The following is a 27728-nucleotide window of genomic DNA, read 5'->3' as shown; positions in this document are numbered from 1 at the left end:
AGCTTTTACTGCAGCATTGAAACGACACAGTTGGCACATGTAACCTGGAGCGATGAGGGAACACAAACGCCCATACAGCTGCACAGAAGCACTGAAGTCAGACAGAAGGGAGTTGCTTGAACAGGAAAGATTAAATACCTACCCTAGCCTTAAAATAGCAGCAGCGTAAGTGAGCTCAAATGATAGCAGGAGAGGCCTCAGAGACCGAAGGAGTCGCTCCTGTCTCTAGAACACTTGTCTCATTCCCGGTTACCATTCACCTCTTACAGTAATGGGGAGAGAGATTATGCTAATGGCGATCTTTAATGTCAGTGACTGATGCGACAGCAAAGTAACAAAAGATGCTGCATAGGAAGGAGACAGCAGGCTCCTGGGGGTGAGGGCTCCCTCTGAACTTGGGACAGGGACCGGTTTGCTGCAATACCATCAGAGCTGGCAATCCCACCCTCGCCTGCCGTGACCAGGACCTCCCTGCACAGGACGGGGTGAGCCGGGCACGTCCCAGGGGGAAGCGGCCCCTCGGGCTGGCAGGGCAAGAGAGCAGCCCCTGTGAGCGCCCACCTGGCAAAAGCTGAGCCCGTTTCACAGGAGAGGGTGCCAGGAAGGGGCTTAGCGACAACGCTTGGCATGCACCGTGTCCACAGCGGAGGCCATCTGCCCGCCCGCGGGAGCTGGCAGGCGTGGGCTGGAGGAGGCCAGCACACCGCTTGTACGCTCCGGCAGCATTTCACCTCACTCCGGTTCCACTGGAACAGCAAAGCCTGCCGCTGTTGTCTCAATTACAGACTCAAATAAGCACTGAACCCCTTTAGAAGCCCTTCAATGACTAAATGCAGCAATAACCCAGCGCATGATGCACCAGTCTGAGAACTCCTTCCCTTTGATTTGCTGCCTACTAGTGTCTCTGCTTAGGTGGCAGTCAAGATTCCTAAACCTCTGCAAACAAAATCTGCTAAACTGTACATTTTCTGTGTCTGCTGCTATCTGATCGGTACCTGTCTGTGTATTTACAGGAATACCCGAGGAGCAGAAAGCCAGGAAGAAATGGGCTGAACTCCCACGAAACTGCCATGCTCTTCCTGGGGCAGCTGGGAGCCGTCGCCTTGTACCTCCCAGTCCCTACGATACCTGCCTTTGGCACTTCATCTGAATTTAAAAGGTGACAGTCCCAAAATGACACAGCACAGCAAAATGAGAACAGGAAGGCTATTGCAACGAAAACAGAAACATGTCTGTGCTGGAAAAACAGGAAAGAGGTTCAGGGAGGGTGATGTCTGCTGTGGGAGTGGGTGGTGACACGTGGCCGGTGTGACAGAAGAAAAGCACATTGAGGAAACGTCCCAAAGGCTAACTGTGCCCAATGCAGGGTCCTGGCAGCGCCAGGCTGCTGAGAAAGCACCCTGCAGAAGCAGCAATCAGCAAAGATGGGATCTTCTCAGCTCTTGACTGCCGCGTCCTTATTTCTAACCCTCCCTCACCCCTGGCCAAGCCTGCTCTGTCTCTTCCCTGCCTGTCCCACCGCAGGCTTGGCTGGGAAGGAGGGGACGTGAGCGGCACCCTCAGCCTGGCCAGCAGCACAAGGACGGGGGGCTCAGACTGAACACTCTGGAACCCACATCCTGAGAGAGCCCCGTGGTCTGCGTGACACAGCCGTAAGCTCGGGGCAGTGTCACTGCAGCAGTGCATCGCCCCAGTGCTGTCTCTGAGACCAGAATCTGCACCTAAGTTTTAGGTCTGTTTACAGCCCGTTGACATGGAAGCTGCTTCTTGCTACATATCCTGGTTGTGAGGCACGAGGCTGCTTCTATCGTACTCTCATCTCTTTATAGGTGTGCTTAATTCACTTTCTAAGCTTCCTCCCCCTGCGGCCGGGGGGAGCGGGAATGGGGGAGGTAACGGGCACCGGCTGCCTTCAGAGTTTGCTGCAGAGCAGCACCGGCATGTCGCTGGCTCCTGTTTTTCTTACTCACTTTGATCAGGGAGTAATTCCAGTCACTGAGTGTGTGAAAACCTCCCAAACCTTCCCCAGAAATGCCCTGCGAGGCTGAGCAGGGCACAGTGCAACCTGACAACCCTCTCTCCTGGGCAGGGACGTGCCACACAGCCCACCTTGTCCCCCGGGCGCTCAGAGGAATGACATTCAAGGAAATCCTCTCTCTATTTAGAAACTTGTTTCAATCCAATCAGGTTTTACCTTTTCTGCTTGGCTGAGCTCGTCCTTATTCCTGAGCTTATCCCTGTGCTTGGAATCTGGGTCAATGCTTTCATCTTCTAAAAACTGCATGTTCATATTCAAAAGCCAAGCAGCAGTGCGGTCCAGGGCATTGGGGTTCACAGGAGAAGGGGCCTACAATGAAACATACAACCATAACAAAAGAAAAACCTGTAACAGAAATGGTCATGAAGCTGGAGAGAGAGAATTTCCTTCCAAGCAAGCCCTCTCCCATGCTGCTCAAACAGCAACGAACAAGTCTGAGCTACCAGAGTGCTCGGGGCTGGGGGGTAGGAACAGCTCCTGTTCTGCACCTCGCATTATTTTAGGTCAAAAAGGACGGATTCTTCCCTGTGCCACCCCCACAGGACAGACGCACAACGGCGCGCTGCAGTGGGGTCCTGCTGAAAGTAACAGGGCAGGTTTCTGGGCAGGTCCTGTCACCTCAGCAGGACACGGGCCGCGAAGCGCAGAGCTGCAGGCGAACGGAGGGGCCTGACGTGGTATATTCACTCCGCAAGCAGAGATTTCACTCAAGTCTTCAGCCTCTTTTACTGAGCCGTCTTTTGGCTTACTGTGGAGATTTCGTACAGATAACACCAGATCTGCAAACTGAAGTGCTACTTTTGGTCATGGCAGTTGCCTTCTTGGACAAGGTAGGTTTCTTTTTGTCTTGAGACTACACTTACGGTGCTGGAGAGGTCTAAATGCTTGGCATCTTAGTAGATCATCTCTAGGTTTGTTCCTGTAGCTACGGGAGCTCAAGGAGCAATGCTGTTCTACGGTCAGTGAGCCAGAGCTGCTGCTTTTCTCTCCTGGCCTGGGCAGGGACCACAAATGGTGTTGCCTGAATATTTTCCAACCACATTGCAAGGTTGAGGAAGTGAATCTCCAGCTATTTCCCCTCCATCCTGGCTCATTATAAACTGCAGTAAACAGTTTCTTGGATGAATACGAGGGATCTGGATGACTCGGCTGAGGGAATTCAAGTTAACAAGTCAGCAATGTTGGGTGTTTTCTCCTTCATTCAAACCTCTGGACAGCAGAGAAACCCAGTCACTGGCAAGCAGCAGAACGGGAAGTTCTGTTCTTGGATGGAGTGGGGACTGGTTTCATCACCTCACTGGGGCTGGGGGCCTTCCCGTGCTGTCTTCCACTCTGCTCTTCTACTTCCAGAATTATACATCAGAAGTCTCAGACTTGGCTCATGAACGTCACTTGCTATAAACCCTCACCTGGCTTGTAGCTTTCTGCTTTTTCTTCCGTCTCCAGCTCGGGCACTGCACTTGTGGTGGCTGCTCAGAATTTCTAGCTCTGAGGAGCGCTGGTCACCCAGGTTCCTCTCAGTAGCGTTAAGGCCACTGGTCCAAGGCTGTCAATGAACAGAGCTCAGCATACTGTACACAAGTCCTTCTGCCTCTTTCTTCTGCCTCTGAAGAAGTAAAAAAGGACATCTGATCTGGCCTGGGACAGTGTGGAAGTCAGTTCAGCAGATGAACTCACAGAGGTAGAGGAAGCGCTTCTGGCTGGCAGGAACAAAGTTCATGGACTTCTACTAAGACGGCCACCAAACAGGACTTCTTTGTTCTCAAACAGCATTTAATGCCACCAACTACGAGCAAGCAGTTTCGTTGTGGTTCACAGATGCTGCTAACATCCAAGTAGAACGGGCAGATTAAGGGGAGGAGAGGCATTCTGAGGAGTTCAGGTCTTGAGAGAAACGTTGAGAGGACAAGAGGAGTGGGTGGAGGAAAGATCTGCAAACACAACTTGGCCAGGGCTTTCCGAAGGTCGCCCGGAGTTCGCTGGTCTCTCTTCCTGCAAGAAAACTCCGCTACCAAACAGGCTGCTGCTGCTTGCAGAGCTCTGTGCCCTCTGTACCTAATGAGTATTGATCCACTTTATACAAATGCTGCTACACGGCATGCTTGCTAATGTCAGCGCTTATGAATCAATACCGTATGCACAGAACAGCTCCAGATGGGGCTGATAAAACAGCCTTCAATGGGCAGCACTGACAACGGCCTCCACGGCCGCCTTGTCAAGGGGAGGCACTGACACCAACTCAGTTTCTCTCTCAACACCGTCCTGCTGAAAAGGTGCCTTAATACTGGGGCTGAGATGCAGCGAGCTCTTGCCAGTTGTCCACGTTCTCTGGGTTTGCATTATTTTTAAACCTCTTCCTCTAGGCACTGAGAGGCCCTACTGCGTTAACTTTCTACAGGGTTAGTTCTCAAATGTAGAATGAATAAATGAGCACTAGAAAAACAATTTATCCACGTCAGGAAAACCAGAGGGCCCTGGGTCTGTGACCTGCTGCTTTCAATTTTAGCACCACAAATAGTGAAATGTATTTCTGTGCAGACCAGCGTGTGCCTGGGACCTGAATCACCGCAGAGCTCTGCCCAGCAGGACCTTCACTCCCGGCGGGGAGCAAACTCCTTCCTCATGGCTCCCACCTCCCCAGGTGCACTCACAGGAGGGTCTCCCAGGGCAAACAGGAGTGTCCAGGAGTGCCACGGCTCTGCTGGGACAGGAGCGGCATCAGGGAGGCTCTTAGTTACAAGAGAAGATCAGGGCCTGGTCCAAGCCTGGGAGATGGCGCGGGGTTGACTATGGCATGGGATGAGAGCCTGGGCATGGAGAGGCAAAGCAGTGACAAGATGGTAGCGCAGGACAGAGGCATGGCTGCCATTGCCCTCGTGTCTCTGCCACCTACCGCCTTGCGGCAGTCACACGCCAACATGCCACGCAAAGGAGGAGCACAGAGAACGAACACTGGTCTGTGTCCCCTTCCCTGGAGGGCCTCCGTCTCAGGCCAAGTTGGGTGCAAGAGCCAAGGTTCATCCCCACATGCAGTGCCACCAGGGGGTTGGCACTGATGTGGTAACTCAAAGCCAGGATAATGTCCCCTCCCATTGCAGCAATCCCCACCAGCCAATTTCTTCTCCAAGTCCACGGGCTGATGCCTGCCTGGCCCTTCAACACCCGGGGCTGGTACAGCCCCCGAACTCACCTGTTTGTGCATCGTGCGCTGCTTCATCTCGGGGCTGTCGCCCTTGGAGGAGGAGGACTGCTGCCGGAGGCGGGCCCCGCTGCCGGGCCAGTCGGGCGAGGAGGACATCATGCTGCCGCTGGAGGGTCGCTGATACTGAACCGTGTTCAGCAAGGAGGGCGGCGTCCGGCCCCGGGTGACAGGCGGGGGCGGCGGGGGCGGCTGGTCTATCCGCCTCTGCGGTCCCGCGCTGTTCTGCCGCGGCATGGTGGGCTGGCCGCCCTTCTCCGTCAGCGAGAGCTGCCGGCGGGCCAGCTCTCCCGTCCGGCGGGTGAAGTCCTCGCTGGCGGTGGGGGCGGTGAAGCCATGCTTGTTGGCCGTCAGCTCCTCGCTGTTGCTGTGGGAGCTGAGTGAGCTGTGGCACTCGGAGCCGGAGTCGCCCAGGCCACGGGGGGAGAGGGGCAGCCCAGCGGCCATCTGGTAGACGGGGTTCTGGAAGGAGAGGGGTGCCAGGAGCTGGGGCCGGCCGGGCGCGCTCTCACCACTCGGCGTGGTGGGGGTCTGGCCCACCCGGCGTACGGTGGCCATGCCCGCCACGCTGTTCTGCTGAGTCCGTGTGGTCCATACGCCCTGCAACTGCCCCAGCGACGACTGACTGTCATTGAGGGAGTCAGCCGTGCTGGGCGCGTTGGCCCCACTGTCCAAGAGCCGATTGTCCTGCAAGTCCACCATGGACAAACTCTTGCTGCCATTAGACATCTGCACGTCGGGCTCATTGGCCTCTGAGTAACTGGAGCTTCGGGCAGGCGAGGGCTGGGCCCCAGCAGACCTTGTGACAAAAAACAAGTCCTTGTTTTCAGGGGTTGGAGATGGTAACCGTGTGAAATCTATCAGACTGCGGGGAAGTCAGTGCGTAAGGAAGAGGAGAGGAAAACAAAACAAAAAAGAAGAGTTGTGAATGCTGCACCGGAGCAGGAAAACGAAATCACTCAGCAGAAATCAGCGTGGCGCAGCTGTGCGGGACAGGACGGGGACGTAACCCAGCCCCTGCAGCAGGGATGCTTGGCCGGGCCCACCCGTGGGGAGGGACGGTGCCAGGGGAGCAGGGGGACGGGGTGCGGAGGAGCCCTGGGCCAGGCAGAGGAGCGAGGGGCGTGCGGACACTGGTGAGAGCTGTGCAGGAGGCATCGCAGACACGCTCTGCCTCCCCATCCGGATCCGCTCATCACGCTGACGGCACGTGTCACCCCTTCTGCTTCTGGCTGGCCGTACCCACACCACTCTCATGTCCCCTGCTCCGCACCCGGGCAGTGCTCCTGAGGGCACGCTGGCCAATGCTTGTACAACACGGAGCACTGTGGGGGCCTGATCCACACTAGGCCTCCAATGGTCAGGCAGAGAGCTGTAACAGCAGAGCTAAAGCCTAGAAACTGAAGGTTATCCACCCATTCCTCCTGCTCTACCATAGATTCATGCAATATTGATTTCTCGGGGTTAGGAAGAAAGAGCTTTGCAGTAGCTTAACGTGAATATATCACTGATCAAAGATGGTGCATTGTAAGCAAGTATTTGGGTGAAAGCACATTGTCAGAGATCCTCCATAGCATTAGATTTAAATAATTGCACCTCACACTGGGAAGCATTAGAGATGAAAGTTCTGATAAGAGCAAGTCCAACGCCATTGCTGCCTTTCATTCCCAATTAAACTGTTAAATATTATGTAATTTCCATTTACAAACTATATTACTAGCACAGTCTTTCAATTTGTGTGGGCTCCATTTCATTTGCCACAAACACAAACATTACGGGTCTGCCACAGAGTCATCTTCCCCATGAATGAAACTCCTTACGTAATCAGGCCAAGAAGTATGTGGTGACTGTGCCTGTGAATCACTGCTCATCATTAAAAGCACCTAGTATTTTAGTATTATAAAAACTGGACAGAGTAGACTGGAATTCATTCCTAGGCTTCTACGGCTTGGCAACTGTTAGAGAAATGTCCAGATTCGGATCTCAGTGAATTCAGCACATACCCTGTGTCTTACAGAGATGGGTAAGGCCAATCCTATAAATCTTGCATACTGGGAGACCCAATGAACTTCACGGTGACACCCATCACTTTGAGGTTAGCACAAACAAGCCCTCAAGTTCTCAAAGGATGAACATTTTGCTTCTGCAGCCACTTCTCAACAGCTGAGACCAAAACAGCCAAGTTCTTGATTTCCCAGACCACATCCCCGGTTTTGGCTCTCAAGGGACCCATGATGGAGCCACGTGCTTGCGCTACCGCCCACTGCTTTCCCTACATTCAGAGCTGAACTACATCCAGTACCAATTCTGCGACGGGAAAGCCCAGTCAATGGATCAGGCAACTCCACACTGCACCCTGTCCTGCCTGTCCCTGCAGGTGCTCAGGTTTTGGCAGTAGATGGATATTCAGTATTTCCCTGGTCGGTGGCCAGGCCACCTTTGATGCTCTTACCCAGATAAGTCATTCTCTATCACCATCTTCTGTAGCCCTGCAGAGATGCTGTTGCCGGCGTTAGGCGTGGACGCGGTGTGATCGGCTGTGACCGAGACCTGCACGCAGGCTGGGTTACTGAGTGCCGAGTTGACATCCCTCAGGATCCGAGGCAGAGGCCCAAGTTTTGTTGCTGTGGCCTAGGCAGAAAAGAGAGCGGAATTACGACCAACATCTTGTATTTTTGCTAGAGGACTTTGCCAGCTTTGCTGGCTGCTGGACAGTCTCTTCAGTGAATCACGTTAACAGCGTTCATTTTCTCCATCATTTACCCCCACCGCTGAGGCTATGGGATGTCCCAGAAACCATTTGCTGCGTGGGGCAGAGGAAGCAAGCATGATTAACAAACTTTAGACATAGAAGACGACAGATATAGCCAAGCCTGGTCCAGGTCTCTTGACAAAAATCCTTTAAGTTGAAAAGAAACCTTTTGAATCTGCTGGGACAGACAAAATCCTGGTGTTCGGCAGCTCTGCCTTCTCATCCCACGTGCCCCTCCATCCTCAGCCCTCAATGATAAACAGCAGAGGAGGGAAAGAGCTACTCACCTGCCTCAAAGAAGGATGTAAAGAACGAGCTACTCCTGCGGCATGTGGAAAGGCTGGGGAAGCGCTCGTGGTTAGTAACAGCCATGCTGTGCACACAAACAGCTAATGGATGGATACCCGCTGGACATGGGGAGGTGCGTGGTGTGGTACGTATGCCCAGCACTGGCCAACTGCGCTTCCCCCACAGCCTGCCCCCGCGCCCCTGCCGCGTACCTGCTCCAGTTGAGAAATGACCTCCCAGAGTAGCGAGTGCAAAGTGGAGAGTTCCCGGCCCAGGTCGATGTACCCTTCAAAGCCAGCTGTGTTTGAGATGGTTTCGGGATTGGAAATCTCCAGAAGAAACCTCTGCATGTTAGTCCATTCGTGTTCCAGGAACTGGTTCATAAAGGACATGTATTCCTCTTTGCTGCCAAACCTATCAAGACAGCAATAGGAATTTCGGCTAAGTTCTGTGAACAGTAGCGCAGTCAACAGAATGGGCAGGTACATACACGAGTACGAATGCTAGAGCTTTCCTCTGAACCCTTCCAAGCCTTTGGGATCCCCGGGTTGCTAGCAGGCACCTGCTACACCTCACTGATCATGGAACCAAAATTAACTCCAGCCTACTCCAGCTAAGTCCTCGTCAGCACGGGATCTTTGCGGCAGAAATGAAGGTGAAAGCTAGAGAAACAAAGCTGCTCTTGGTAACGGAGTGATCTTACTGCTGGGTCAGGGCACAGCCTCCTGAAATAGGACCTGTCACTGGAAATAAAGAAATCGTAATACCAAGCACCACCAACTGACTGAAGCCCGGGGAATGGTGGTGGTAGGAACCCTGCACTCTCCCCGCTCTTCCACGGGCACTGAGGCCAACCCCAGGAACGCCGGCCACTGCTGCCCTGGCACAACCGCCCTGGGACCACCCTGGAGAGCCATAGCCATACCGGCAGCTGGGCCAGCACGTCCGTCCCCTCGGGCTTCCTCCAACCTCCTTCTGCCCTCCCAGCACTCCACCCAGACTTCGCTCTCAGTTAGATGTCTTATTTAGAGCACAACAGGCAGGGCCTCGTGGTTCAACTGTACCAGCAGTGGTTGGTGCTGTGCCAGGGCCAGCAATTCTGCGAGGACGGGCTCGGCTGTGTGCCATCTACAGCACAGCTCAGCTTGATCGCTTTGGCTTGACTAATGTCAGCTTAGGTAAAGTGCTGAAAATCTGAAAACCCTTTAGTTAGGGAATGGTCAGGAATATAGAGAATTTCTGTCATCTAGTGTAACACACTTGCATGTCTTCCATCGGCACCTGTGTGCATTTACGCGCATTCCTGACTGTGAGCGTGTGTACTAAGCTAGTTTCCAAATCTAAGAAGCTTTGGGCAGAAACTGTCCATTCATGTTTTGGAAAGCTCATCATTTTGTTATCAGAGCTCAGGATAAGTAGCTCAGAACTGCAGCCAGTGGGAAAGATTTTTCAGAAATCTCTCGCTTTGTTTCCATCAAACCAACGGGCTTAGTTCGAAATTGATAGTGTCCCCATTCTCTTTTCATACCTTCCCAGTTCAGTTTTTAATAGCAGGGAAGGTCCCAGAGCTCACAGGAGGGAAAGAGCAGCTCCTGAGCTACGCACACCATTGCTGCTGGGGTTCTGGTCCTGCTGATGCGTGACGGGGGGCAGGCAGTGCCCTGTCACCAGCTGTGACACAGCCCTCCACGGGATGAAGGGCCGGGACAGTCCTGCTGCCACCCCGCCTGCTCATCTGTGTGGTCAAAACAGCCTGTTTTCCTGCTCATAACACATGTCCTGTTTTGGAAACTTAAATGCTCTCCCTGACCCAACAGTGAGGGAACGAGTCCCAGAGAGACGTGCGGGAAAAAGCCAACAGGAAACAAACAGGCCCCTTCCACTGTGCGAAGGAGCGGCCAGCGTGGGACTCCTGGTGCCGGAGCCGCGGCTCTGCCGACACCGCCAGAGCTTCCTTCCCCCTCTCCAGACCCGCCCCATCCCGCCCCGGCTTACTTGGCGAAGTTGGCGAGGTTCTGGGTGACCTTGGCAATGAGGGTCAAAGTGCGTGCAGTGCGGTCATCCGGGTACTCCTGCAGGAGACTGAAGAGGGACGGGGACATGATGGCCGGACAGAGGAACCGGAGGAATAGGGAGGCACTGATCAGTCGCTCACTGATGTCTGGGCGGCCTCGGTTGCTGCATTCTTGTCTCCACGAGGCAAAAACTTCTTTGAGCTCCCTTGGGAAGACACTGAAACGACAGGAGGACACACAGGGGTGGCAAGTTCAAGGCCAGGTTGTTCGAACTGCCACACAGCGGTAACTAAACACGGTGCGTATCAGCTGTGGGGCGCGACACCCAGACCTGTACAACGCGGAGCCCTCTCACCCTGCTGATCCACAGCAGCACCGCTACCTACACCAGGCACGGCCATTTTTTCTTTTGCAGAATGTCCATTAGGAGACTCAAACCGCACAGGAAAAAGCAAAGGCACTCCATGAATTTGTAAGAGAAGCTGCTTTCATCAGACAACTGTTCCTGGTTGTGCTGGGTGCCAAAACTCCGGACAAGTGGGAAGACATAGGTATGAAACAACCTGTGCAAAGTGGCTCACCTCAAGCCAGCGGGCTGTCACAGGGCACTTCGAACCGGGGGGAAGCTCAGCCTCCCAGGTGGAGGGTGTCCTGAAGATACAGAGCACCGCGGGACCCCCTCAGCAGGAACACCGGGGTCACTGGCACAGCTGGTGCTCGGAGGGAGGGCTGTGCGAATTGTAATACTCCTGTTCACGCACCTGGATCAAATCCCAGTGACTCGTGCGAACGCAGAGCCCCACCGGAGTTACTCCAGCCTTGTAACTGCGCAGACCTCAGCCTGGCTTTCCTGGACACCAGAATTCCCCTGGGTCCAGCCGACGCTCGCTGTAGCAGCCCTTATCGCTGGAGAACTCGCTGCCTGTTTCTGCTCGGCCCTCCCCAGCTCCCCGCTCCCACCTTATCCTGTTCCCAGCATGTGTTATTTATTCAGCTGGATACTCCCAGCCACGGGAGCAGGCTGGCAATGGGTCCCACCGTGCCGCCGTTGGTCCCTTGGGTCCCTGGGACACGGCTCCCCACCCGCCCCGGGGGCTGCCCTGGCCAGAAACCACTGGCTTTGTTTGAAAACCAGAGCTGTTTACCCACAGAGCTGAATGGCACAAAAGCAGACCGGAGAGAGGTCAGACTCCATTTTAGGCCATAAATCTCCTTAACAAACAGCCATTTCAGAGGACAGTTTCCCAGTTTTGCTGCAGGGACTATCCGGGAGAAGCAAAGCAGTGTCAGCTGGCTTCTCACCGGCCTGTCCCCCTCCCTGGGACTGCCTGTCCTGCGGCTGAACCTCACATGGGTCAGGGATAAGAGAAAACCGTGGGAGCTGCATGGCCAGAGACACCACCCACTATCCAGCAGCAGCAAGAACCAGGTGGGAAGCTCTGAAATGGAGGAGCACTGAGAGCCAAGAACCCCTGCGGCAGCACGGCCAGGCCTCCGGACTCTGCTTCCCAGGGCTACGGACATGCACTTCATCAAGCCCAATTGCCCGGCCCCCGCTCTGGGGCTGCCGCTGGGCACCCCTGCCCGCGGGCACCCCGCCATGCACGTCCCACGTCCCACCCCCCTGAGCCCAGCCCCCTCGGCACAGCGTTGCCGCCTTCGGAGGACATGCAGCTGCACTCCAGGTTTTCAGGTTTCTCTCCGACCTTCTGAGACGGGCAGTGACGCTCCACGGAAGCGCTCAGCAAACGCTCCGTCCTGGCTTCGTGCCTTCACGCTCATGAGCTTTTACCCTGTGCTTTCTAAATAATATTAACCAACGTCTTTGGCTGGATAACTTCTCCTCTGTCTTTGGCTTGATCCACACAATTGGACAAAGCCCCTTTACTTCATGGTATTTGCCCAGAAACAGGAGAATCCTTTAAGCAATTTAAGGCTTGAGTGATCAGGACAGGTTGTACAGTTACTGGAAAGTAAACCCTTGACAACGTATGCACCGGCTGCATGCAGCCCGCGAGTGCTGCTCCCCATCACAGGCTGGGAGACCATAAAAGTTTAATTGTGTAAGAGCGGATGGAATTCAGTTAGCCGGCTTTATGTGACAAACGGGCCCGTAATTCATTACCCAACTTTCCAGTAACGAGCTTCCACACGCTGAATTTCTGCTTACACTGAAACTTTCCAGATGTCCAAATTATGTCGTAATTATAACAATTTTCAGTTATTGTAAACCTCTTTCCTCTCTCTGACTGTCTCCGGCAGATGAGCATGCACACTCTGGCATGCTATTTAAAGCAAGATCGTTAGCTGTCAGGATACCTTGGCCAATCCCGAACCCTCATCAACCCAATCAATCCCCAAGAACCGCTGAGCACAAAGGACCGAGGGGGAACCACTCAGCGCAGCGGCTCAGCTGCTCCAGCTTCCTTGGACAGGCAGGGCTGGAGGAACAAACTTCCCGTGCATTCCTGACTTTCCTTTCCTGACCTCCAAGGTCACTTTTCAAGCCTATTTTTAGAGTGACCTTTTAGTGCTACTTTCGTTTTTTTTTTTAGGAAGACACTAATTCAAACAATTATAATCCACTGGTGACTAAAAGCAGTGAATCCCTCCTGGGAGAGCAGGTAAACGCCATTCCTGAGTCAGAGAGATATTAATTGGCCCAGGATAAGGTATAGGATACCTGTAAAGAAATTTTTTGTTTATTTGTGGTAGATAAAGGAAGGCTGAGTGAGCCGCTCGCTGCTCGTCCTCTCCCTGAGCAATATCAGGAAAAGCAATTCCCCTCCTGGGCTTGCAGCAGGGCACACTCAGTATCCTGGGAGATTACATATAATGAGTTTTCAGACCTCAACACAACAGCTGGGATAGGAGAGAAAATGAGAAATCCTTATTATCAACAACTTCCTTCCTCCAATATTATCCTTAGTTGGTGTTTTGCAACAACAGCGTTGCTACTAAACACATTAACAAAAACTAAGCCCAGACTTTTTAGCAGGAAGACTGCAAATCCAGCAGGAAGACAAAACCGATCATTCTCTCATGTGATCAGGACAAGGGTCTCTGGGTATGTTAGCAACAAGCAGAAAGAAAATATTTTTATTTCTCTAAGTAAAGAGAGTCTGAAGCCCATTTTTCCCCCTTTCAGGTCATTTTTGCAGGCAGCATCTGTAACAGACCCACGGGCTCCTGGCTCCCCGTCCCCAGGGCTGAGCAGCAGGTAACGCCATGAGCACAGCCATGCCTGGCAGCCACCTCCACGGCAAGATCAAGATGCGACTTCCTTATTCCAGTCCATTTTGCATATTTGGGCCTGTCACGACTAGTTGCAAGAACCTTTACCCTGAGAACAAACAACTAGGAAATGCCTCAAACTGCATTCCAGGCCTTGGGCCAAGGAGGCAATGGGCCCCCCATCTCCGCCGCGAGCACCCCGGGGCTGGGAGAGAGAGGGGTTAACCCAGAGGAATGCAGGAGCTGAGCCAAACTGCAACCCAGGAGCAACTGCATCCTCCTGCGGGGCTCCAGCACTCTGCAACAAGAGAACATCTGCCCGAACAAAAGCTCCCTGTGCGGGTGCGGGTCCCTCGCAGGCAGGAGCAGTGCCACAGACCCCGCCTGCTGCAGACAGGGTTTCAAAACTTCCCCTGGTGCTCTGGGGAGGCAGGCAGAGCCCGTCACCCGGACCCAGAGTGGATCCTCACATGGGTAGGAGACCCAGGACACGCACTTCTGCCCTTTATTCCAGACTTTCATATGCCGTTGGCATCAAGTCCCTTTCTGAATTGGTCACACTGGCAAAGGCATTCCGTGTTCCTTGACTTCACTGCCCTGTCCCCGTGTCTGTGTGCCAGGAACCCTTTAGCACCCACCCAAAACAAGTGTGACAGAGAAACAGTGAGGCTGTGGCACCCCTAGAGCAGATACTCCAAACTCTGGCTGAGCAGGAGCTGCTGTCTCACCCCCTGGCCATCCCCAGGACCCGCTTCTGCACTGCAGGACACGGGCAGGTACCAACAGCCTGAAGACGGACTGCTGCCACCCTCGTCCCCCGCAGCTGTACCGCCTCGGCGCTGGCTGGGGGATGTGGGGGAGAGTGACGCTCGCAGGATACCAACCAGTAGGAGTTGATGATTTTGCAGAAGGCCAGCTCGCAGCACATTTTCAGGTTGCTCTGATGTTCAGGAAGGTCTGAAGATGAACACTTACTGGGATCCACCTCACAATTTTCATCTGATTCATACAGTGCCTTGATAAATTCCCCTGTAAAACAGACAGTCGGTGATGGGTTTTGGAGACATGAGAGACACAGCCTTCAAGCAATTCTGTTCATAAGCCCCCGTGCCTGAGCAGTGACCCTACGCCCCGTCACACTGGCTGACAGAAGCAGGGTACGAGAGCAGGGACGGTGGCTCCCAGGGCAGGCTGTGTCCCAGCCAGCTCTCAAGATCTCCGAGCGGACCCAGAAGCAGCCGGCACTGCCTCGGGAGCTCACAAACCAACACAGCACACCCTGCAGAGAGGCACCCGGGCTCCCGATGAGCACGTTTCACCCCTCTTCCCCAGTTGGCAGCTCTGCCTCCGTGGCTACGGGCTATTGCATCAGAACGCCACTGCCAAAACACCCGCTTCCTCAGCCTGCCCTGACCCCCCATCACGCCAGTTCCAGAGACGCTCCCTTGGGCTAATCCAGTAGGAAGTATGCTGGCAAGTTCTGTAATTATTTGTAGGACGGCCTGCTACTGCAGACCATGCCCTGGCGCTGACAAGCCAGAGTGATTCACAGGAGAAATAGGTAATTAAAGGAAAGAAACAATTTACTTGGTTTATTTTGAGCTGAACATCATACAAAATTAAATTAAAATGTATCTCTGCGTTTCCCTGCACTCCTGTTTGCTGCCTGGCTGCTCCTCACCCTTGCGGATGCTCACGCTGTGGTCCTGCTCTGCCAGCTCCTCACCTCGTGCCACCTTCACCCCGGGTTCCGGGCACAGACCCCTGCCACCCCGCCTGGGGGTGCTCCCCACCGCCCCGACGCGTGTCCAGCGGCGGGCGACGGCGGTCGTCCATCCCAGTTAGCACACAGCAGCGGCTGGGGAGAGCGGGATAACGGGGATGGAGAGGCAGTGTTTAGCTAGGGACCTGCAGGGTTGGGTGATGTCCTGGGAGAAAGGCTGGCTTTGGTTTTCTCCTCGTTCCAGTTGGTTTGCTCATCTCCTAATTCCCGACTGTCTTGGATTTTCCCCATCCTCTTGTTTTTTGCCCACTCTAGCCTGCATTCCTCCCCTGTTGCCAAAACAGATTTTAATTACGTACTGGAGAGCCTCTCCAATGTCTTTTCAGCTCTGCCAGGGAGCTCTGGAGCCTCTCTGCTCGCCTGCAGGTGATGCCTGCTGTTATTATCCGGCCCTATTACTTGCTTGTGCTTCATGGTTTGAAGGAAAGCACTACGCTGTATTGTGCTACCGTGTGACACAGATGAATCATTTCCCTGATAAAAGGTGTACACAGAATCAGCGCCACGAACAGCCAGCAAGAACCGCAGGCTCCTCCTGTACTAGATGGAGCTGGCGTGGCGGCATTTGCATCGAGCCCTGAAAGGAGAATATTGCAAAATTCTCTGCCTTCATTATCTCCTGGCTTTTGAGAAATTTTATAAGGTAATCTACTTACAGACTTGCCTTCAACCAGAAAGTATTACAAGGCATAAATAAATAATATTCCTTTTCCTGTTCTTGTGGGCTATTTGTTGGTTTGACTGAATTTGCTCAACGATCTCCCCCTCCTCAACTTTGTCATTATTGTTATTATCTTAATAAAGTATTTACGCTTCTTTGCTCCTTGTGAAAATTACACAAATCCACTGGTAGGAACCCAACATACTGAAAAATTAACAGCTCAGTAGAAACTCTGCCCACCCTGCTGCTGGGCTGTGGATCCGAGCTGGCCGCCTTTGGCTGAGGTTCAGACCTTCAAAGGCAGCCCCTCCCCATCCTCGTGCCGTGCTGGCTGCTCACAGCCACACAGCAACTCCTTCCTGACCTGCCCAGAAGCAGAAGCTCTAATTATTTTCATTTGCATCAAGAGAAATATTTTTGGAGCCATAAACATAGCCCGCACTTCAAAAAGAAAAAAAAAAAAAACACTAGGAGGGTTCCCAGCATGATCCGGGAGGCGACTCTCGTCACCGCGACTCGGGAAATTTCATCTGACTCCCCAGCACTGCGAGGAACCGGGGGAGCGTCTCTGGTGGGGGTGTGCAATCAGGGGGAGGATTCCATCAGCCGCCCTGACACTGCCAGCGCCCAGACAGAAGACTTGGCAGGCAGCACAATGCCTTCAAATATGAATTTGTTATCTCCTCTGAAAGCAGATTAAAGCGCTAACTCAGCGGTGACCTTCACCTGGGAGCAGAGAGCCGCCCACTGCGACCACGGCTGTGCCCCAGGCTCAGACCCTGCTGCCAGAGAAACCCTCGGCAGGTACACGCTGGTGCCTCCAATGGCCATCAGGGCTCAGCTGATGGTCTCCACCGCGCAGAGCACCCTGCAGCTTAGAGGAGGACCTCTCTGGGTGAGACATGCCAACCCTCTGTACGTACCTAAGGCATCTTGCAAGTATTTCTGCCCCACCAGCTTCAGGTATTCTTCAATTGCTTTGGTGGCCAGTGTATTCTCCCTGAAAATGAGATGCTCATTCTCACCACAGCGATCAACTTCAGACATCATCAGGTCAGTCAAGAAATCCTGGAAAGCAAAGGCCACGGTGGGTCACCAGGCAGTGACATAGCTTGGTCCAGCAGAGCAGGCAGCGTCCCCTTCCCCGGAGAGGTCTCACCTTGGTAAGGCACAAGAGGGAGCGGAGGTGCCACGGCTGCTCCCGTGTGTGCACGCTGCGCTACGGCCGGCCCGACTTTTCTCCTCTTTCTCCAACCTCGTGGAGACAAGAGCAGAAATAAACCTCTGGAGAGTCACAACCTTTGCACCCCAAAAATGCATTCATTCCAGGCCTGCACCACACTCGCCCCTCCATCAGTGCCGGTTTTTGGTTAGGTCTCGTATCAGCCTCACAGTTTGTGGGTGAAATTATTTTCTCCACTGTTAATGTGGCTGCATTTGGTGCCCAACTGCACTGGCTGCAAAACACCGACACGGCACGAGCTGTGCCCCACAGTTAACAGCCGAGAATCAAGCCTGTAATATGCATCAAGATGCTCAAATGTCCTATTTCCTTGGTATTCGTGGAAATAAACAGCCCTGCTACCGCACACATTTTGGGCACATTTTCGGTGTGATGTGCACACAACCGAACACCATGCAATTCTATAACCCTCTGTGCTGCCGAGCAATGGAAGGGGTGAGCAGGAGCAGACCGCGCGCTGCCAGCTGCCTGCACAGCACTCCGGGCTACCGAATTGCAAATTCTAACAGAAAAACAGCGCTTCAGCCCCAGCTCCGTGTCTGCTTCAGCAACAGCATGATCTGATCAGAGAGGGTCACGTAGCTCCCCGTGCATTCTCCTGAAAATCCACTGCGTGGTGTAATATTTAGTGTGCTGCAGCTAACGTTAATGCAGGAGAAAAGCCATGCAGTTTTTAATGCTAATACATATTCAGCTTCTGTCCTCTGCACTGCTGATGGGAAAAGCAGCCCTGGGCCCCTGGTCTCCCTCCTCCCACCCAGCACCGCTCACCCGGGCCCGGGTGACAGAGGGACGCAGGCTGCTGGCACCCGGTAAATCACACGCATTAAACCTCTCGCTGCTTCCCCATGCAGGAGACGGAGCAATGTTGACATACAAATTCCCTTCTACAACCAAGGGCACCTTTTTTAAACTGCCTTCCTCTAAAACAAAATAATCTGCCCAGTAATAACCTTTCACTAAGAAATTCTCCTTCATTTGTCACAACCGTACCAGGTGTAACCCACTCCCGGCAGGGGCAGCAGGAGCACCCCAGGTCCTGTCCCTGCTGTCCCCATGCCGAGTGCAGCTCCCAGAGCCCCCCCAGCGCTGTGGCCGTCACCCAGCCGGCTCCAGCCAGAGGGGACACCGGGGTCCCATTCCCCGCCAGCGGCTGGCCGGGAGATTTGCAAGGGAGGCACTTACATCCCGTTCATTTTTCATATGGACACTTGTGCATTGGAAGTTTAATCAAGGTTCCACAACCATCTCCGCCTGAACCCAAGGGACCCAAATCATTTAATCCACAGGCCCTTCATTACTGTGCTTCCGTCCCAGAGAAAGGAAGATCCCGGCGGCAGACAGGTATGTCTCCCGTCTGAGAAGAGGGGAGGGGGGGAGGAAGGCTGGCATCTCTGCAACCCAAAGGCACCATCTCTCCCACCTTCCCATGAGACTGGGACCAACACACTGCCGTGACCTTCCCAGAAGAGCCTCCAAAAAAGCCAAAAGAGGAGCTTTGGAAAAACAAAAAGAAGTCACTTCCATTATTTCTTTAGCCAGAAGATCCCCTTCCTCAGATCCCGCTATGTCAGCAATGCTCCGGCAGCTGCAGAAGCAAAAATCCCTCCTGGAAGCAAAGCACATGCCTCCCCCCGCTATTTTCTCTCATTTTGCCCCTTTTATCAAGCTGGAACGAAACGTGAAACCCCCGCTCAAATCCCGTTAGCTGCTATCTGGGTAACTCTGTCACCTTTATCTTCCTGGGGCTCTCCCGGGGTACGATTCAATTCCAAGCCACAGCTCAGGCTGACACAAGGTGCTGATTCTTAATTAGCAGCCGCTGACCTTGGCTTTGCTTGATTCTCTATCCTGTCACTTTCCCAACATACTAATTATCTCAGGAACACTGAGTTTTATAGCTTCTCTTAGCCAAGCGTTTGTTTCCCCCCCCACCTTGTCAGCTGAGGACTGGCTGCCACGGGACGCGGGGCCACGCTGCGATGCACAACCCGATGGCGAGCCAGGGCTGCTGAGCGCTGGAAACCCAGGGGCCAAGCTTTAGCCAGCGATAACGTGAATTTTGATGATTTTAGCTGATCTACGGAATTCACTAGAATTTAAAACGAGGCAAAATTCCAGTGTGGGACTCAACACAAAGCCAGAGAAGATCCCCCTGAAACCTCTGCTGCGGCTGTTATCCCCTACGGAGCACCTGCAGCTCGACAGCTGGGAAAACAACGCCTTGTCTCCAAGGTGGAAAGGAAAGCTGCTGAAATCCCGAGGAGCTCCATTACGGTGCAGCCCCCAAAGCTGGGGTGTAACATGGCAGAATCCAGCCTTGTTACTGAGCAGGGGATGGAGGCGAGAGCCAGGACACCCAACAGCATCCCCCGGCCAGGGCTTCTCACCGTCTCCGGCAGGTCCAGCCTCCCGGCGTTGCAGGAGACACTTTGCCGGGCTGTACGAACCATCCCCGGGATGCATCAGGGACCAAAATACCCACAGCCAGCGTCCTTGAGCGAGTTCCTCTGCTGAGACCGCTTTCAGGAGCCCCGCGGAGCTCCGCTGGCCGCGGGAAAGGAGCCTCGGCCGTGGGTCAGTTCCCATGACATCCCGCAATTTCTGTCCCAGGGCCATCTTCCAGATCTTGCCTTCCCTCCACACAAAAAAGCCACTTCGGCTCTGGATCACACGTCTGGTATCTCTGCCTTAAGTACGCCAGCAGCCAGCACTCAGAAGACACAAATGGAATGCAAATACTTGTCGAATCCCTCCGGGGGCCTCACTCACCCACATACAAGGCTCTGAATAAAATGCAATAACTAAAGCCAATAAAACTCCCTGTTTCTGAGCAGCAGAGATCAGCAGGGGGTTGTTTTCAGTTACGGCCCTTGGCAATGGAAGAAAATAAGATGCTTTATTTCATTACATCGGAGTCGAGAGGGGAAGGAAAAGGTCTACAGTAGAAATTAAGGGCTGCGGCAGCGTTCTTCAGGCTCGCTCCCGTGTTTATTTTAAGGATATTTGCCTCAGACTGGACACAGCTGAACCTGTGCAACTTCAGTCACTGCACATACGCTGATAAAGAAGAGCAACTCATAAATAAATAAATTCAGAGCATGACAGCACAAGGCTGCACTGGTTTCCAGCACTTTTCAAATAAACCACGCATGAGCCCACAGCAGCCTGTGCTGTTCTAAGGCAGCTCCTCCAGGAACGCAGGCAGGAGTGTGGCTGCCAGCATGGCAGCCCTGTCCCCGCAGCAGGGACAGTCCTCAGCAGCACCGCAGGGCAGCCCATATCCCCACATCCGCAGCATCCTCCAGGGGCCGTGCCGGGAGCTGGCAGCCCCCGGGGTGTCACCCCAGCACCCGCTGTGCCCGCGGGGCAGCGCCGGCCTGAGCCTGGGTTTGCTCCACGCACCTCGCTCTGTCCCTCAAATATCTCCAGCCTGATCTACTTGTAGGGTAGCCTAAAAACATCTCTATTTCCCCTGGGTCTTGCATCCGTTGAGCTTCAGACGCCGCTCGCCCTGCCCCACCTGGGTGAATTCATCCTCCTGTCTCAAACCACAACCAAACAGCATCTTCCTGCGGGTGAGGAAATGTCCCCTCACCCCTGCCTCGTCCCTCACACACGTGGCAATTAAGGACACCCGACTAAACAAGTCATCTCGCAGCAGGACTGTGAGAGGATCCCCCAAACCTTTCCCTGGGGAAGCTGTAAGGAGAATATGGAAATAGGGGTGATGCCCTGGGAATGAGGACGCTGCAGCCCTGCGCCGTGCCGTGCCATGTCCCCGCAGGTGGCCGCTCGGAGGCTGCTGCCCCATTGTCATCTGGCATCAGCATCAGCGCCGTACCCTGGGGGTGGCCTGGGTTTGAAAAAGCTCGTTGAAAAGGGAAGTCCACCGAGAGAAAAACCAACACTTGCTCAAGAAAACAATCCTGCGCTGCCCATGTCAATGGGGCCAAGCAAGCGGACTAATTGCAATGCTCAAACACAAAAAGTGGGAAGAAAAAGCTTCTTCGTGGGGAAGGAAGCTGGAGCGGAGAATACAGCTAATTCAGTCACGGCTCCGACCAGCAGCTGCCAGCCCGGACTGCCCGGAGCACCAGCACCCCCAGCCCCGCACATCCCACAGAGCTTGAAACTCGCAGTGCTCGCGCTCGCCATGCCGAGAAAGCCCAGCCCACCCTGCGAGGGGTCTGTCTGCATCAAGTGTCCCACTCCCGAAGGGCGCCAAGGTGCCAGTCCCTGTGCCCGGGGGGTGTCACTGGGCAGTGCCTGCCCCCTCCAGCTCCTCACCCAAGGCAGAGGAACGATGGAGCCAACAAGCGACACAGGTCTGGCAGGACATATCCTGTCCATGTCCAGGAAGGATTCTGCACCTCGCCATCCCAGGGAAGCTCCTCCAGCCCCAGCCACAGGGACGTGCCCACACACGTGGGGTGTCACTGAGCTGATGAGAGCCGTGTCCCCGCAGACGCCGCTCGGGTCACGCACCCCGCTGGGCTGGAGCTGATTGTTCCCAATATCGTAACTGACTGATGGGCAGATTGACTTTGAAATAATAAGGTTCTCCACATCTCAAGCCTGATTAATAGGATTGACTTAACCTTAAGAGGATTGAATTGATAAAGGTAATAAGATTACTGCTTATTTCAAAGACTAGCCCAGAGTCCAGCTGGGCTTTTATGCAAAGGTGGAAAACACCAGGGGTTGGTAGGGCTGTAGGTTACAGGTGGAGGAGTGTCAGGACACACCGACGTGTCAGCGCTGCAGTGGCGGAGAACCGCGGGGCTCGATGGGGCTGAGCTGTGCAAGGAGAGCGGCAGAGGGGCAGCCGCTGCCTCTGGGGCAGATGCTGAGAAACCAAGGACCCCAGCCCTCAACTCTTCACCACCACACAGTTCCTCGGAGGATCTGGGCTGGAAGTCTCTCTGCCGGGAAACGCAGTGATGCTTGAAAAGCTCATCCTTGCTGCTTTTGGCATTTTCTAATTCTCCTTGGGAAACGGAGGTGCAGTGGCAATGCAAAGGTTAATACACAGGAATCTGAGTCCATCACCTTGCTCAGGGCAATAAGAAAACCTGAGTGACCGCCACCTCCCCGTGGGGACAGAGGGGCAGGATCCCCCACCTCACGCTGCCCCGACAGCCAGGAATACCCATCCCTGCAGCTGCCGCTCACCCCCTTTCCCCGTCCTTCCACCCAGTCCACTGCCGTGTTTAGGGAGAGGGGGCAAAAACAGTGGGGGCGCTCATAAAACTGATTAAAAGCCTTATTAAGCCCAACTATGGCTGCTACAAAACATTATCAGAGAGATAAACTCTTTGTGGGGGAAATGATATGGCTGCTGCCCGTCTTGTCTGTCCTTGCTTCCCCGTCTCCGCAGCCAGCGCACGTCAGGGCGCGGTGCTCCCCCAAGGGACCGACCAAGCCCTGGTGCCACCAGCCTCCAAGCCCAGCCGTGCCAGGCATCTCCCGGCCCCCTCCCCGAGCTCACCTGTCACTTTTAGGCAGTTCTGCACAATATTTGCAGGTTCTGCACTTAAAACTGGCACTGCCAGCGCAGCTCTGACCGAACACCCCGCACTGCCAGGAGGGGGGATTCCAGCCGGCTCGCACGAGGGAGCAAATACATCTGCTGAGCTGAAGCAAATCCTTGCAGCATAAACAAACAGGCCCACATGTTTATCCTTCACTCCATTCACAACATAATAAATATTTATTTCAAGTGAGCAGCTGATTAGTTAGAGCTTTGTCTAATGCTGGGTTTGATCTACCGACCGTTTGGACAAGAGAGGATTTTTTATATATTTATGGTCATGAACTGAGCTCCAAAAGCTGTAAGGCAGCCCTGAAACAAATCTAAGCATGGGAAATATTCTGGAAGCATCGAAAGGCCCAGTCGGTGTCGCTTTGGGAAGGATGCAGGCTGCCCGTCCGCAACCACATCACACAGGCCACATCAAGCCATGCTAATGGCAGGGGTGAGCACTCCCAGCACCACCAGGGCATGGCAACAGAAATACTTTTAATTATGACTATGTGCCTTTCGTCTATGGGTTGCAAAACGCATGAAAATAGTCAGGCACCTCTCCCCACCCTTACAGGTAACATTTTATCAGTGGTCTCACTGGGAGGATGGAAGCACATAATAATTCAAGGACAGATGCTGAGAGCCCGTGTCTCTGTGTTCATCCACAAATCTCTGTCCCTCTTACGGCACAGCGATGCCTCTTCCAGTCCATAAATAGAGACAGCGAAAAACCGCTTGCACTCAGAGAGCTGGTTTGGTGCTGGATGTTTGTCAGACTTTCCAACGGGCTGGGGCGGCTCCGGCAGCGGGGCCGTTTGCGCTCCTAACTGTATCAGAATGCCTTTCCCCCTCCTCTCCGTCTATTTGCCTTGGCTGCTCAGGGGTTTCCAGGCGTGCCCCGATGCGCACCAAGCCCTTGCGCAGCACTGCAGGGATGAAGCTCTTCCCTTTCCCAAACAGAGATCAAAGGAAGCACGGAGTTCAACTCCAGAGAGGACTCTCTGCTTTCATTCTCCACCTTTTAATCTATACGGCTATGAAGCCCAGGAAGAAGCAGATATTTAGGGAGAAAATTCATCTATAGCCCCTGTCCCCCTTCTGCGTGCAGCCATACGTGCTGTGCCTCTCTAGCAGCAGGCACTCGGGCAGTGCCGCTGGGTTTTATCAGCTTCAGAGAGTGACACCGGGCTGGCAGGGGCAGCTCAGTGCCGCAGAGGAGCCAAGCGGGGTGTCGAGGGGTAAGGATTGTCCTTCTGCGACTGCAGGGGGACGCTGGTGGCCCTGGCTGTGGCTGGCACGTGGCATCACCCGCGCAGCACCACATCACACCCCCCCTGCACGGGAACCCTGCTGCGTGGCTCTGGGTGGACACATGTACCCAATCGGTCGTGCCTCATTAAGGGATTACACCATATTTACAGCAAATCGCTACAGGAAAACAGGGCCTGAAACAGTGCAAGAGCAATTAGCTGCTAACGAGTCTTCATAGATAATCTACCGGACACTTGTTTCTCACTCCAACTGTAATTGCTGCTTTAGCGTCAGCTACAGCAGCCAAGAGCCACAAAAACCCCTTTATCAGCAAAATAGATTAGTGGTTGCTGATTGCCACGTCCGCACTGCTCAGGGCTGGGGAGAGCTCTGGAGAGGTCGCTGGGAAGGCTCTTGGCAAGGCACAAGGACGGGGAACCCGCCCCTGGCCTGGGAAAGCTCCGGGGGGTCAGAGGAGGACAGAGGAGGAGGGGACACTGCCCCGTGGCCCCTGCACACCAGTGCCAGGAGCCATCGCTCCCGACGGGGCCGAGGTCCTCACCCAGCACAGCCTGGGACCCGACACCTCCTACCGCCTCAAGCCTCAGGCTGCAGCACGCCGGCTCCCCACGGGGACCTGTCCTCCTCCTCCCGGGCTCTGAACACCACTTCACACCCCGCTGTGCCCTCCTTCGGGATGCGGGTGTTTTACCTTCCCACTCGGTGTCGCCTCCGAACGAGCGGTGTTTGGTGCTGGGTGAGTCTGGGCTGAAGGAACTGTGTCCTCGGCACCAAAACCAGACGCAGTTCGGAGCCAGACCTGCCTCCCGGCACGTGCCTTCCCCAACACACACAACCACCTACAGAGACACCTTGCCTTCAAACAAAAGAAAAATGAAACTGTTTCCCCTGCAGACTGGCTGGGAAGAAAAAGTAAGAGACTGTTGTTTCTGTGTTGGAACTCCAGGGAGATGCTCAGAGCACTCCGAGGGGCCGGCCGGGCGATGCTCAGGAGAGCGAGAACACGGCAGTCAGACAGGGCATGGACTTGTCCTGCCCCGTCCTCCCTGGAGCTGCCGAGGGGCTGCCCCGTGGAGGGCAGGGACCACAGCACCAGCAGAGCCCCCGCGCAGCCCAGGACCCGCCTGCCCCCTCCTGCGGCTGCGTCCCCTCCCTGGGCACCCACCTCACACGACCAAGGGCCAGTGTGTGCCGACCTCTCGCATTCGTCGGTTTTTTCCCTTTCTCCGCTCGTCCAGCTCCTCTGCAAAGGACGCACCAGCCCATTCCCATGCTCCACTTACTCCTGTTGCTCTGACAGCTCCCTAAATCCTGTGCTAATGCTGATGGCAGATGACAGGCAGGGAAAGCAGAAGCTCCATTTTAGGGGGAAATTCATCAAGCCTGTTTACTGTTTGCTGTGTCCCCTGTGTAGAGCCTCTGGGATCTCCAGCACTGATGCAGACACATGTCTAGAAACACACTTGCTCTCTCCAGAGCCCCCCTGGTACCGATGAGAAGAGGGAAAAGGCAGGAGCAGCGACAACAGCTCTCAGCCATGCCCGCACGTGATCCATGGTGCTCAGATCAGGGCGACACCTGAAGCCTTTTGCACCAGAACCGTGTAAGCCACGGACAGGGTCTTTCACGGCAATGTCATCCCACAAGAGCCCCGGCACTAGTGCCACCAGAGCGGCAGGGAAGGGCCGCAGAGCCCTGGGCGGGCAGGGAGGACCGGCACAGCAGAAGGCAGGGCCCTGCCCAGAAACCGCACACTGACGGCGCCAAACCCCGGCACAAGGAGTGAGGATGGGGACACCTACGGTGCCCTCCTCGTGTAACCACAGAGCATTATTTCACATGCCATGAGCCACAAGCCACTCCTGTCCCCACTGAGGGTGACGCAGCCAAGGGGACCGGGACTGCCATCCTTCCCTGCGTTCCTGGGGTCTGACACTGCCGCTGGGATCAGGAAGGCTTTAACTGAGCTATTTTCTCTGCCTCTGCAGTAACAAGCCCACGGCCTCGCAATCCTCTCAGTGAGCTTTGCCTGCCTTGAACTAGATCAGGAGGCCAAGCCACTTCTCTGTTCGACAGATGGTAACTAAATCTAATCCACGAACCCCGCCAGGGTCCCGGCAGCAGTGGCAGCTGCGGAGGAAGCCGAGCCTCACGACTGCCCCTCAGGTGAGAGCTCACGTCTCTGCAGCGCTGGAAAAGCTTTAGAAATCTTGCTCTTCCCTGCAGAGTTCAGGGAGATGTTAACAGAGAAAAATGCTGATGATTTAATTCCCGCAGTCCTGGCACTGCCCACCATGGCGGTGACACGCTAGCTGGGGACGAAGGCTGTGACTCCATGCCCCGTGTGACGGGGACCTCAGGGCTTGCCGGTGCTCTCCAGCTCTGCTCACCCTGCCTGCACCCTCACAGACCCCAACCAGGAATAAATCCCACTCTCCGGCTCCTCCTGGCCTGCTTCTCCCCCAGACCTGCTGGGGGATTCCCAACCATGAAGGATGTTCAAAGTGGTACACAAAAACTGAACTTCCACCACTCGCAAGTTGGCCGGCACCAACCCCGCAAGGAGCACTGTCCTGGGAGCACCCCCGGACCCCTGCACACCCCCACACCTCCCCTCCAAAAGCATCAGGCCAGACCCCACAGACTGAGCCGATTCAGAGACACGCGTGCCCGCAGGCGGGCTTTGCTCTGTAAGGCTGGAGGGGCTGTTCGCCCCCGCCGTGCCGGGGGCTCAGCGCAGCAGGACGGCGCCGGGAGGGAGCAGAGCCAGGACCCTGCTGGGTTCCCAGAGGAATACCCAGCACACACAGGCTGCTTAGCTTAAGTCGGCATTGCTTACTTTTCATCCCTGAAAACCGCCTGTTGCTGACTTTCGCACTGGTGCTTGTTTATGAAGTAGAGGCTGGGCCCTGAGCCCCCAGAAGGAGAGAAAAATGACCCAGTCAGTGTCTTGTGGTCCCACCGACCTCTTTGCTAATTTAGCCATTCGCACTGCACATGCCACCAACTTGTTCGTGATTAAAAGCAAAATTAGAGTGTATTAATGATGGCTAGGCCTAAAACCCAACCGACGTAGTGATTTCCAACACAGGAGTCTGCTCCTGATGGACTCTGGTGGGGCGGTACAGGTGACGAAGGGTCTTACCTTGGCCTTGCCTGTACTCTGCAGGATGTGCACCAGCGCAGACGCCATCTCCTCTTTGTTCTTCACGCTCAGCGAGGGCTCCAGCACCGAGCACAGCACCATGTAATTGTTAGTGATGTACTCGGCAAACTCTTTGTACATCTCCATGGGAAGAATGCTCATACTCTGGTAGCGCGACTTGATGCGGATCATGGGCCCCGGGGACTTGCCCTTCCCGGGGTTGGGGCTGACCACGGGGTACCATTTCTCTACAAACTGCCGGCCCGTGACAGAGCTGACGGGGATGTTCACTTGTCCAATGAAATTGGTCTTGTCCTTCTTTTTCTTCTTGTCAGTCTCTTTGTATAAGTGCACCGTAATGTTTTTGAGCGATGGGAGGTTATTAAATTCAAAGTGCTCCCCCCAAAATACATTATCAGTTTTCAATTTACAGGTAGTTCGTGCATAAAGAACGTCATCCAGGCATAATTCACACAAGTACTTTTTCTTAGCTGGCAGGTCCTTGGCTTCAATAATCCATAACTTTAACATATTCTCTACCCTTCTGCTGTTGTCCTGAAAAAAAGATGCA

The 27728-nt window shown here is 54.5% G+C and overlaps 1 protein-coding gene across 10 annotated transcripts in view; it reads right to left on the bottom strand.

The window, feature by feature from the left end:
* DAB2IP (DAB2 interacting protein) overlaps positions 1-27728 on the bottom strand; it is a 162956-nt gene that overhangs the window by 9776 nt on the left and 125452 nt on the right. For 9 of the 10 annotated variants that reach the window (XM_054220320.1, XM_054220322.1, XM_054220323.1 and 6 more), the window contains 8 exons: positions 27158-27712; positions 16894-17038; positions 14411-14555; positions 10273-10509; positions 8490-8691; positions 7690-7868; positions 5229-6102; positions 2195-2347 (listed from right to left, as the gene is read on the bottom strand). In XM_054220320.1, coding sequence (XP_054076295.1) covers positions 2195-2347; positions 5229-6102; positions 7690-7868; positions 8490-8691; positions 10273-10509; positions 14411-14555; positions 16894-17038; positions 27158-27712 — 2490 coding nt within the window. The remainder of the gene's footprint in view (positions 1-2194; positions 2348-5228; positions 6103-7689; positions 7869-8489; positions 8692-10272; positions 10510-14410; positions 14556-16893; positions 17039-27157; positions 27713-27728) is intronic. The other variant, XM_054220321.1, reaches the window with a different exon arrangement.

This window comes from Rissa tridactyla, chromosome 14, assembly GCF_028500815.1.
Source record: "Rissa tridactyla isolate bRisTri1 chromosome 14, bRisTri1.patW.cur.20221130, whole genome shotgun sequence".
Lineage (NCBI taxonomy): Eukaryota > Metazoa > Chordata > Aves > Charadriiformes > Laridae > Rissa > Rissa tridactyla.
The sequence above is the reverse complement of the archived record's forward strand: the minus strand, read 5'-3'. Positions and strand labels throughout refer to the sequence as shown.